The following is a 13,051-nucleotide window of genomic DNA, read 5'->3' as shown; positions in this document are numbered from 1 at the left end:
GATCCCTATTTTGATGGCAATAACTACACCTCTGTTCCTGATATGAAGAAGCAATAATATCAGCATCAGAACCCAAACCTGTCAGATTACTGCAGCATCACTTGCCTAAATCCACTCTATTTTCAGAGAAGTAATTGCCTCTGTGTTACAGAAAGCCACTGAGCGGCAAGCCTACAAAGAGATGGCTATTCGTATCTCCTAGGAATTGTTGAGCCTCTGGGAGTCGCCAGCTAAACATGGAATCTGGCCAAGAGAGGCCAAGCCTTGAGCCACCCTGACAGAAGGAGCTTCATTAATTTCCCAGATGAAAGCTCATTTGAATGACTGACAAGCAGGAGGAACGGCAGAATTTTCTCTCTCGTTCTCCTGTATCTGTCAATCAAAGGACTCATACAGTCACACCAAATGTGGGGGTGAATCCAGTCCTGTTTTCCTCACGGAAAAGGATTTGTGCCATCAAAATATTGTTAATGTTAATTTTTAAAAAGCTATCCATATGCTAACTGCTCCGTGGACGATAGTATTCTTCTTAATTATTGGCACATTAATTCCGTATCTGACATACAAAAACCTCCACTCGGTCACCGTTGACTGGGTGTTTTTAAAGAAGCAACCAAACTGCAAAAATATTCTGATGGAAAGCCTTTCTTCCAAGTACAACGGAGTATTTATAGCCATGCACGTTTATTCTGGATGAATCCAGAATAAATACCATCTTATGGGCCCGTACTTCTAAAAGCTTAATGCAGGTTAGAAAGTATAAAGGTAAAGGTAAAGGTAAAGGGACCCCTGACCATTAGGTCCAGTCGTGGCTGACTCTGGGGTTGCGGCGCTCATCTTGCTTTATTGGCTGAGGGAGCTGGCGTACAGCTTCCGAGTCATGTGGCCAGGATGACTAAGCTGCTTCCGGCGAACCAGAGCAGCGCACGGAAACGCCGTTTACCTTCCAACCAGAGTGGTACCTATTCATCTACTTGCACTTTGATGTGCTTTCGAACTGCTAGGTTGGCAGGAGCAGGGACCAAGCAACGGGAGCTTACCCTGTCATGGGGATTCAAACCGCCGACCTTCTGATCGGCAAGTCCTAGGCTCTGTGGTTTAACCCACAGAGCCACCCACGTCCCTAGAAAGTACATGTGCACACATTTATTGAAAGTGGGGGGCGGGCAGGGGCAAAGCTAATAATAGTTTAATATAATAATTTATTATTTATACCCTGCCCATCTGGCTGGGCTTCCCCAGCCACTCTGGGCGGCTTCCAAAAAAAAAGTAAAATACTGTAATACATCAAACATTAAAAGCTTCCCTAACCAGGGCTGCCTTCAGATGTCTTCTGAAAGTCTGGCAACATGCTCTGGCATCGGGGGCGGAGAGCAGACGGGGGCACGGCATGCGTGCCGGAGCGTGGCGCCTGGCATGGTGGGGGGTGCGCAGCGCATGTCCGCGGGGAGGCAGCCACAATGGTACCCCCCTCCCCGATGATGCCGGGGTCAGTGTGCCCCCCCTTTCCTCTGCCGGGGGGGGGGAGCGACCCACGTCCCACACTTTCTGCTCATGAAGCAGAGGTTCACATACAAAATACACTGATGCAAATTAAGAACAGGGCAACTCCAGCCCTCCAGATGTTGCTGAGATGCAATTCTCATCATTGAAGATGCTTGCTAGGGCTGGTGGAAGTTGTAGCTTAGCAACATCTGGATGTAAAATCCCCACACCTGATGTAAAATAAACCTAATTTGGATATTTGGGCTGGGACCCAGATTTCAAGGTGTCTACTAACTCCCCCAGAGCTGCAATTTGCACCTTCCAGAGATTCTCCCAAACTTCAACAGAAGCTTTTCAAGGGGTACCAGGAGGTGCAGCAGAAAGTAGAAGAGCTCCTTTGCACAAGGAGAACACAGCACACAAAATCTTGCTGTCTATACTTGGGGGTTCTGTATAATTTTGTCTTTGTTCTTATTTTCCAAATGTCAGGGGAGGGGAAGAATGGAAAGTGGACAGAGAAAAGGAAGAAATCAGAGGTATCATACATCAAAAAGAAAATGGATCTGTGGGTATCTTAGTAAAACTAACAGCTGGAGCTGATAGGAAATTTGCTCAAAGGGTCAGCACCCATGATCTGTGTCATGTGAATCCCCATTTAAACCAACATGTCATCGGGTGTCTTGTACCATCACCCACAAAGCATACATTAAAGCAGTTGGAATAGTTCTGCTACAATTGTTCTTGTAATCAGCTTTTTTTGTACCTACAAGCGAAAGAAAGAGCAAGGGGCTTTGAAAATTATTGCATTTAAACAGATGATAGGTTGAGCAGCTTATGAATTCTGCTGAAAAAGTAATGAACATAAGGAACTTCATGACCATAAAGGAGGTTCCATAAATTGCTTCCACAGGTGACATCCAAAAGTCAAAATATCACCTTCTGCTACAGGACGGGGCAGGTTTGGTTTCCAGCATGCCAAACACCTTCTTTAAAAGGTTTGGGGGCATCTTCTCAAGAGAATATATTTTTAGGAAATAGATCAGGGCAGGAAATCAGGACTGGGGGATGGGGGAGCCATATCTGCATGTGTGCAAAAATATGTTTGCTTTCATCCAGGGAGTGAAAGAAGATCTTAATTATCTTTCTCTCTGCATCTGCTTCAAATCCCTTGTAAGTCCATTATTGTGCTTCGTTATTGTGGTGGGCTGGGGCGGGGAAGGGAGGGTGGGATAATAGAGAGCTCTCAGTGCTTCTGAAGCCATTTGGCCAGACCTTCAATCACCCCCCAGAGTGCAGACAAACAGCCTTGCTGTATGATGGGAAACGGCATTCTGGGTAATGACATGCAAATTGCCGCAGATTAAAAAACATTATGCATCACCGTTACAGGCAACCTTGGGAATCCATGTGTGCAAAACTGATACACACTTTTGGAAGGTTCCAAAACGCTAATCGGAAACCTTTTCTGTACAAAACACACACATCAATCACTGTTTTCTCGGAAAAGCTTGCAGTCCCTGTTGAAGTTAACCGCGGCCTCTGCTGGTGTTTAAAATCATCTTGTCATTGCAGACAATGGCATCTGCTCATCTAGTGCCACTGTAATCAAGGCAGAACTGGGCTTCCAGTGTCAGACTTTGGCTGAATGTGGCACTGTGTGCTTCTCAACTGACAAAAGCCTGAAACCAGAGCAATTTGAACCAGCAGCCCTCCCAATTTAATTCTTCCCAGGAAGGTCTCGTGCATTTTTGTACACAGCTTACGGGGATTTGCTTCAAACAAAGGATGGGGAGGTGCTGGGGGGGCCTAATCCAGTCCCTTCCCCACGTGCAGCATTGGGCACAAGAATACGGTAACCAGATTTCTTCAATGAATCCAGGGACATATTTTTTTTGAAGCTGAGTAGCAACAGGGAGTCAGTAGTGGGGGTGGTGAGGCAAAAGACCCTGGGCCCAAGCACACATGCATATTGTATAAAGGTGCAAAGCCCTTCTTTCGCACCCTATGAAACATAAATGCGCAGAGTTTTTTTAAAAAAACTGAGCAACGACGTGCCGCCCACCTGCCCGTGACTTTCGAGCCTTCCCTGATCTCCTTCCCCCTTCTCCCTTTGTTTTGAAAGATCAGGAGAGGCTCAGGAGTCATGGGCAGGCGGCCGTTGCCCAGGAGGGGCCAGCCTGGTAGCGCAGTTGGCTCTGGCTGGCTTCAGGAGCTGCTCGCTGCTGTGGTGCAGGAAAAATGGCGGGCGCCATGGCAGCGGGCAGCTCCTGAAGCCAGTCAGAGCCAATTGCACTACCAGGCTGGCTCTGGGCTGCTGAGGCTGCCACTGCCACGTTTCCCAGGGACAGATTTGCAAATCTGGGGACATTCCGAGATGAAATTTGTCCTGGAACAAATTTGCAAATCCGGGGACTGTCCCTGGGAACCGGGGATGTCTGGTAACCCTACACAAGAAGGCTGCTGAGAGCATGGAGGAAACTGGTAATGGACAATTCCTCTATGCAGGAGGGGAAGATGTTGGCAGAAGGGTTAATTAACCCTACAGTGCTTTCCCAGGAAGTTGTCTTATGCTGATTCAAGGCTTTGATTCCTCTAGCTCAGCACTGTTTACATTGACCTGGAAGCAGCCCTCCAGGCTTTCAAGCAGGAGACAGTGCTATTTGGGGTGTCTGGAAGTGGACCTGCCTGAGCTGACATTGGTGGTCCCAGAGGTGGTGTTGAAGACTTCACAGACTGGTCCTGAGGGACATCAACATCCATGCTGAGGCCCCTCACTCAGGGCATGCCATGAAAACCATGGCACTATCTCCAACATGTCACCAGCCCAAGGTACTAGCTGGGCAAGATCTGAGAATAGGGGATATTAACATCTGCCTCTTATCATGGTTGGATCACCTCCTGTTGGGGATTTAGGTGTTCAGCAGTTTCCCCCTCCTGCAGAGGAGGAGAGGGACCTATTCAGATGGTCTGCCTTCAAGGCTGGCAGATCCCTTTGGTTTCCAGATGGCTCTAGAGAACTTTACGGCTAATACAACTGGTTCTCCTGCTGAAGCCCTGGCTGATCCGTGGAATATACAGATGGCCCAGGCTGTTGACACAATCACCCTGGAGTGCCCTCTTCCACTTGATGGAGCCCAGCTGGCTCCTTGGTATACAACAGAGCTGAGGGCAATAATACGAGCCAGGAGAGGAGCTTGAACACAAGTGGAGAAAAACTCCAGACGAATGCAAGCAGACCCTCGTGAGTGCTGATCACCGAGCCTGCTCAATGGTGGTGAATACTTTGCTGTTTCCTTATTTGCTTAGGGGACGCGGGTGGCGCTGTGGGTAAAACCTCAGCGCCTAGGACTTGCCGATCGTATGGTTGGTGGTTCGAATCCCCGCAGCGGGGTGAGCTCCCGTTGTTCGGTCCCAGCTCCTGCCCACCTAGCAGTTCAAAAGCACTCTTAAGTGCAAGTAGATAAATAGGGACCGCTTTATAGTGGGAAGGTAAACGGCGTTTCCGTGTGCTGCGCTGGTGCTGGCTCGCCAGCTGCAGCTTCGTCACGCTGGCCACGTGACCCGGAAGTGTCTTCAGACGGCGCCGGCTCACGGCCTCTAGAGCGAGATGAGCACGCAACCCTAGAGTCGGACACGACTGGCCCGTACGGGCAGGGGTACCTTTACCTTTATTGCTGTTTCCACTGCAGCTTCACTGTGTTGTAGTGGAAGGGCCTTTTACAGTCTGGCCTGAAGGAGGTGCTAGAATAGATAGTGGCTCATTGTGACCTGTTTGCAAAATCACTTGCATCTTCCAGGACTTCTGATTCCACTGTGATTCTTCAAATCTGTGTTTTTATATTGTAAACTGTCCTGTGATCCTCGGGTGGAGGGCGGTACAGAAATTAATAATAAATAAAATTGCTTCACTGTTTGTTAATGGGACAGTGGCAGAGACTGAACGAAAAATAGTTGGCAACTTTTCCTTTGAAATGTGGAGATTTGACCACAACCTTCTAGCAGGCTACTGTCCCTGTGACATTTTTGGTAGCATGGTTAGTAAATGCGTCACTTCACAGTGTTTTAATGTAGGAACTTTAAAATACCTATGAGCTTGTCTCCAGCTACTTGTGTGAATGGGTTAATGGAGGACACATTTTCCAAGCCATGGTCTAAAGAGGAACATGAAGCTATACATAGATTTAGGTCTTGTCAGTGTCTGGAAGGCTGACCGCTACGTATGCTGCCTTGAGTTCCATGATGGAAGAAAGAGGAGAAATAAACGTAATAAAGACATTTCAAATGCAAGGCATGCCTAATCTCATAGAACTTGTTCATGCATGGTTCATACCCCTCCTTTACTCTTACCTTTGAGTTTGTTGTGTTCTGAATCGGCTGGGAAGAGAGAGTCTGGGAAGAGTTTGGGGAAAGTGAGGCCGGCGTATTTAGGTCGGTTTTCCACATAGTTCCGCACTGTGGGCTGGAGTTTCTTCATGAATTCTGGGCAGGGGGTTCCGAGCTGTTCAATTACCTTATTCCACTGGTCAATATCTGAGCAGAGATAGTTAAGGAAAGAAGAGGTGCAAATTCCCCAACCCCATCCTCAAGCAATCCAAGGCATTTCTCCCAATTTCGAAGTGATTGGCACATTTGGTGTCTGAAGAAGACCGACACAGAAACTCGAAACCAGTGGTTCACTTTGGGAGCAATATCACATTAAAGCAATTCCATCCGTCACCCACATAATCCCAATGTATTCTATTAAAGGGTGATTTTGCCTCACTGGTTTGGGTGGGATTATGGCGAAATTCGAACACTCACTTTGTGGTTCAGCGCCCATCACAAACCTGGACTGCTCACAACTCCCTGCCTTTCCATTCTTGCCACATCAATAACTTAGAGGTGCTTTATTACAATCATGTGGAGTACTTTTCATGCCATCATTGGCAGCCCTAATGGGGAAGGACAACCAACGTGAGTCATCCACATGACTGATCTGTCCATGTGATCAAATCATCCAGACATTGCCAAGATGGTCTGGGAGCCACCGACGAGGCAATAACTTTGCAGTGGCAACTATATCAGCAACTGAACCACAAAGGTAATGCATAAATTGGCTTAAATAAGGCTTAGCATCATGATCCCATATCGACCATGAGTTTCCTCATCAGGTATCCAACTTCCCAAAGCCTATTATTCGAGCAAAGTAGTTCTGCTTGTTGTTACACTCAGAGAACTCAACAAAGACAATGGAAGTACATTTCATGAGCGGATCAGGGAATGAATGTTGTGCCAGCTTGCTCTATTCATCAGAACTGAATTGAACAGAAGTGAATTGAAAGTCCAGAGGTATACAAAATTATGTGACCTCTTTGCAAGACCTCTCTGCCAAGGTAATTTCGCCTCTCTTTTTTGCACCTAATTATTCATGAGACACCTTGTATTATTTAAAAGCACAGGTTCTTCTAGGAAATAAGATGCTGCATAATGGAAGACACCCAGAATAAGTACCAGTAGGTAGAAATGCAGGTGATTTGTACACATGCATGAAGGTACATGCATTCTGTCTGTCAATTACATGTAGCAACCACTACTGGGGGAGAGATATAATTCTTGCTCCATTGTGTGCAAGCTAAACCCAAATGTTCTGGCTTCATCTTCTTTGTACAATTTTAAAAATACGGTTTGGCTTCCCCATGGCAGAAAATGAACCACAATGACCATTTTTTTCAAGCCCAAGTACTTCCACATGGAAATGTGTGGCAACCACTCTCCCGCTCCTTGGGCAACCATCACTATTCCTTGCTGCAATGAATGTGTGGTTGTTAATAAAGCCCTAAATGGCCTTCCAGGCACATTCCAGAACACAGAAGTCACTGTTCAGAAGCCTTAAAATCTACAATGAATATGGTCAAATCAGGTGAAAATAGGGGCATTGCTGTATACATTTTATATCCTGGTTCTCACACCAAGCAACATCGTTTGAAGTGCCCTGCTCACATGCACATCACTGCTCATAGCTGAAGTGTCTTATTTCTTCCTGTTTCCTAATACTAAAACCCAGGGCCATGCAATGGAGCTGAATGGTACAAGATTCAGAATGGAGCAAAGGAAGAATGTCTTCAGGCAGTGCATAAAACAATATAATCTGCTGCCACAAGAGGTAATGATGGGAGCCAATTTCAACAAGTGGGTTAGACAAATGCATGGAAGGTGAGGCTATCCATAGCTACTAGTCACGGTGGCTGAATGCTACCTCCAGGATAAGAGGCAACACGGGGAATTCCCACTGGGGATCAACAGCAGGACAGGGCTATCCACCCTGGGCTTCCCAGAGGCACCTGGGTAGCCACTGGGCAAACCAGGATGCTGAACTGGACAGGCCTTTGGTTTGATCCATTAGGGCTGCTCCTCTGTTTTCTTAGGTTCTTACTCTGCCATTGTCCTGATTTGAAACAAAGAGGGTGATAGCTCTTTGGTTAAATATATACTAGAAAACAAAACAAAACTATCCGTTGTTCAAAATGAATCTCACCAGCATAGTCCATGAAACGGCAAGCTGTACACTGCATATCATTCTGCACTTATGAGTCTGCATTGGCATGCATATGCTCTAGGAGCAAGAGTGGGCTTCCTCAAACTCGGCCCTCCAGATGTTTTTGGCCTACAACTCCCGTGATCCCTAGCTAGCAGGACCAGTGGTCAGGGATGATGGGAATTGTAGTCTCAAAACATCTGGGGGGCTGAGTTTGAGGAAGCCTGAGCAGGAGTGAGATCCATCCAACCCCAACTCAGATATTTGACATCTAGTGACCAGGGAACCAGGAGATAGAACCCTGGCGACTTTAACAACTAACCCTAATGCCATCCTCCCCCCCCCAAAAAAAGGCAAAAGTGATTCACTAGTGAGATGTACCAAGAAAATTAGGAATGTCCCACCAGTGTGTGAGATTGGGATGGAAGTGAGGAGGAACAGGCCAAGAATTCAGCAGATATTGAGTGGAACATACTGCTCACATTCCAGTGGGTAGAGTAAGGTAGGGTGAAGTTGAGAAGTGCTGGGATGCTGGATGCAATAATCCTATACACGACTGTGGCCTGATGGGAAGTCTTGCTCTTAAGTTTCGCTCCTGCACACAATACTGCACAAACATTCCCTAAGACATTCCCTCACCACCCCAGAATGTTCAGTTCATATTGAGTTCAGGAAAACATTGTACTTTGACCCATTCTTAATGCATAGTTGACCACATCTACGGACGTATGTTATATCAATCATTAGTAATTGTTTTAAGTCTTAATATATTAATCATTGGTTATAATTTAATTAGGAGGTTTTCATGCCTGTCTAGTCCTGTGCTCCCTTTCCCAGCCTTTAATCTATTGGTGATTAATGCAACCTTTGCTTTGTACTTGTGTTGACCAATCAGCAATAAGCACATATGTGGCAATGCTGTAATATTCAATAAAAGGGACTCCCCGAGACTTGCTCGGGAGATGCCTCCCAGATGACACTCGCTACCTGTCTGTCGTTATTTCAACCCAACAGAGAAGCAACAGACTGATAAAGCTAAACTAAGGTAGTTTAACAGAGCTCTTGTTAAAAATCTATAGACAGGTAGGAAAGATGTTGGGGACTATTGTTAAGTATGGATGGGTACCTGCCAACATCTACATCCCATCAGGAAGCCCAGTGTTGACCCACCCCCATACCCCTCACTTTGATCATCCAGCTAGTCATTACTGCCTGCCCACTTGCCCTCTCCAAGCATGTGAAGAGTGACAAGCAAGGAGGAGGAGGAAGAAAAAGACATCCACTTGCCTTGGTCTCTACTTGTTGGAAGTGGTATGGATTGGCCCAGAGGAGTGGGCAAGCAAACAGGAAGTGGTGACCATGGGAAGGAGGCAGGGGGAGACCCAAAGGCCTCTTGACTAAGTGCCAACTCCGCCTCCCAGAAACCTGGAACTGACACTAGACAGTTCTTTTGGGCACAGAAATCAGTATGTTGGAAGCCACAGAGATGAATGCCAGACACGTTGGCATCATTTCATATAAATCACATGGATGAGGAAAGAATATTTTTTAATATTCGGAGAAAATAGGCTGAGTTATTGCCACTGGCTTAGCTACTTTCCAGTTAAGGAGGACACCATCTCCTTCCCAACACAAGAAGGCCCTTCTTCCATCAATTTTGTGGCATCTCTAACTTCTAATTCTTTTCACAATGAGAGTGAGAGAGAGACACATAAAACCGGCACCCAATCTCAACTACATATAAAGTACCTGAAGCCCCACTAATACTGAGAGGAATGGAGAAACCGGCAGAAATATAACCACCCTCACAATCACGATCAGGAAATCATCTACTCAAGGACAGGTACAACAAGTAACTTGATACCTTTGATTGGGCCACTCCTGCCAGTACAGCAGTGGGAAAGGACTTTTGATTGTAACATACGGAAATGAAAACACAGCGGGAATATTAGGTTATTATAGAGCAATCCGCAACCCGTATCAGTATATACAGCCCAAAGATTAGATCCACTGAGATTAGGTGAAGGGATGAAATGCTTTAATAACAGGCTGGGTACATGCAGGTTGGCTCAAAAACACACCAATACTTAAAGCAGCTGCAAATATGGGTCATAGCACAGCACAAATTCTAAGCATTTTGTCTCCTTGGGGAGTTCACAGCACAAATACCCATGCTGTTGGGCCACCCAGAAGGCTCACTGTGCTTTATAAAATGCCCAGGGAATTACAGGATCACCAGCCAACGAGACATATACTACTCACAGAGCGGGAAATACAAATGCAGTCATTTAGGATCATTCCAGCTTGCGGTTTCTAGTTCGCTGACGTTACTAACAGTGTAGTGCTGCTAAGAGACACCGTTCTAGCACACAGATACGGAATCAGGAACATGGCATGCTAAGACCATGCAGCAGCACAGTCCAAGGCACTGCAAGCAGTACTCAAATTATTAGGGTGGAGGGAGGAGGGATGGCAAGCTTTCATGAAGTTCACCTGTTCCAACCCGCCCGTCCCTTCCAATTTTAGCCACGCCCCCTCCATTTTTGCATTCTAATAACAGTATCTAAGGGGAGCATCAAAAAATGTCAGGGGCCTTCTTTCGCACCCTGTGAAACTTAAATGCGCAGGGGAGAATTAAGATTAGTAGGATGTATGGTGTGAAGTTTAAAAAAAAAACCCCAAAAACTAAGAGAAATCCCCAAACACCTTTCAGCCATTGCATTTATTACCAGTATTCTTTTAAGTAAACAGTGTGTTCCTCTGTTAAGCCCACCCTCTTCCCATCCCTACGGAACCTAGGATTTGCAATTTTTGAAAGCATGAACAAGCACAGATCCACGGAGGAGCATCTGCACTGGTGCCAGCACTTCTTGGATCTGTCTAGATTACCTGACTGTTTGTGTACGTCTGACAGGGTAAGTAACGAAAGCTGCTACCAAATTAGAGTTAGCCATGAATTTCAACATCCTGTTATGCTTTGCCCTACCTGGTTATTGGTGGGCATGGTGGACCTTGTTATGGCACAACCTGGTTATTGGTGGGCATAGGAGCCAACTCCTAGAGGCCAAGGTCCCCTTGGGCTCCCCAATAAAATATTTGAGCCCCCCTTCCCCCCAAAAAACCACTGATGGACATTGCTATTCAAATGGTATATGCCACATCTTGTGCCCACCCGGAAATATCTTATTCAAGTTGGTACCCCTGTAGGTGTCTCTGCTTTTTAAGATGCTGTTAAAGCTATGGTTTTCCCAGTAGTGATGTATGGAAGTGAGAGCTGGACCATAAAGAAGGCCGGTCGCCAAAGAATTGATGCTTTGGAATTATGGTGCTGGAGGAGACTCTTGAGAGTCCCATGGACTGCAAGAAGATCAAACCCATCCATTCTGAAGGAAATCAGCCCTGAGTGCTCACTGGAAGGACAGATCGTGAAGCTGAGGCTCCAATACTTTGGCCACCTCATGAGAAGAGAAGACTCCCTGGAAAAGACCATGATGTTGGGAAAGATTGAGGGCACAAGGAGAAGGGGATGACAGAGGACGAGATGGTTGGACAGTGGTCTCGAAGCTACCAGCATGAGTTTGACCAAACTGCGGGAGGCAGTGGAAGACAGGAGTGCCTGGCGTGCTCAGGTCCACGGGATCACGAAGAGTCGGACACGACTAAATGACTAAACAACAACAACAACCCCTGTAGGTGGGGAATAATGGACATGAATGGGACATGGAGCTGTTCCAGGTACCAGGGATGTGAGCTACAGCCACCTGAAGGGAACAGAGAGCAGCTATGCATGCAGAGTGCAAAGTGGGGTGGGGGGAATGATGACTGCTGAGAATATCTGTGTCTTGCTAAGGAAAGATGCCCTGCAAATGAGAACAAAGGGAGTAGAGAAAATGCTGCACAGCCTTACAGGAAACAGAGTGCACAGCTAATAGCGTCTCTCCCTATTTGTTTAAGAATACCAACACAATTAAGGGAGAATTTCAAACAAATCATCAGCTGCTAGTGGCTGGTTTCTAGGGAGATATTTCTATAGCAAAATGCTTTTAATGGTTTAATTATAGATGTTCTGTGAACAAATTTTAATAAGTATGCAGCTGTTTGAAAGAAACTGGGCTTTTAAAAAATGCATTATATAGGACATCTTTGGTGAGGTTTATCTTTTCTTTTCCTTCTGGTAGTTTATTTGAAAGAGGTTTTTTTAAAAAATAAAATAAAATCCATGTTTCTACGCACATATGGGCTATGATGAGTTGAATCCGTGACATGTAAGGAAGAACAATTACTAACTTTTTAGTATAAAAAGATGAAGGGGTAGAAGAAGAAAAGCAGGGGAAGTGTGCAATACGAGGAGGAATCCTGATATTTCTGTTGCGGGTAGTTGTTCTAAACCATGCGCTAGATGGTGAAAGAAAGAAATATAACTATGGGAAGGAAAGATACTGCTAATTTTCAACAAAAGGTAACACACATTGTGCCAGGGACCGTGCTGAGGAGAGCAGCACTGAGGAAGAATGGTGGGAGTCACACCCTCCCCCTGATCCTGAATCTTCCCAGAAGCAGGAGGCCGGTATAGATTTGGAACAGTGGTTTGCAGAGGGGCATAGTTCAGAAGGCAGAAGCTGGGAAATACTGGATGGGGAACAGCTAGCAGAAGAAACACTGGAAGAGAGGGTTAACAGATTCACAGTCTCTGGACAGCATTCACCCTCCCCTTCTCCAAAGACACAGAGAGCTCAGAAAGTCTCAGAGCAGAAAGCGCAGAGGGTACAAACTCAGATTACAAAATGTAGGAGTGACGTAGATTAACAGGGACGGAGGGGGGGAGTGAGCATTAATTGGGAGCGGCACCATTTCTAGGGAGACATGTTATTTTCTCTCTCACTGTGATTATTAAAGAATCTAACTGGTAAGACATTTCTTTCGTTTGATCTTCTTATTTAGTGCCATGGGGGAGGAAGCCAATTTCCCAAAGCCTGACACATTGTTATGGTGTAACTCTGCCACAAGCCTGCAAATCTTATGGTCCACCAAGCCAAACACAGCACAATAGCT

At 46.0% G+C, this 13,051-nt stretch overlaps 1 protein-coding gene across 9 annotated transcripts in view; it reads right to left on the bottom strand.

Moving 5' to 3' along the window:
• The window catches only part of MAPK10 (mitogen-activated protein kinase 10), a 238,103-nt gene that overhangs the window by 28,918 nt on the left and 196,134 nt on the right, over positions 1–13,051 (bottom strand). For all 9 annotated transcript variants that reach the window (XM_083571505.1, XM_083571506.1, XM_083571512.1 and 6 more), the window contains one exon: positions 5,833–6,015. In XM_083571505.1, coding sequence (XP_083427631.1) covers positions 5,833–6,015 — 183 coding nt within the window. The remainder of the gene's footprint in view (positions 1–5,832; positions 6,016–13,051) is intronic.

Source organism: Podarcis filfolensis (assembly GCF_964270895.1).
Source record: "Podarcis filfolensis genome assembly, chromosome: 9".
NCBI lineage: Eukaryota > Metazoa > Chordata > Lepidosauria > Squamata > Lacertidae > Podarcis > Podarcis filfolensis.
Note: the sequence above shows the minus strand (reverse complement) of the source record. Positions and strands in the feature narration are given on the sequence as shown.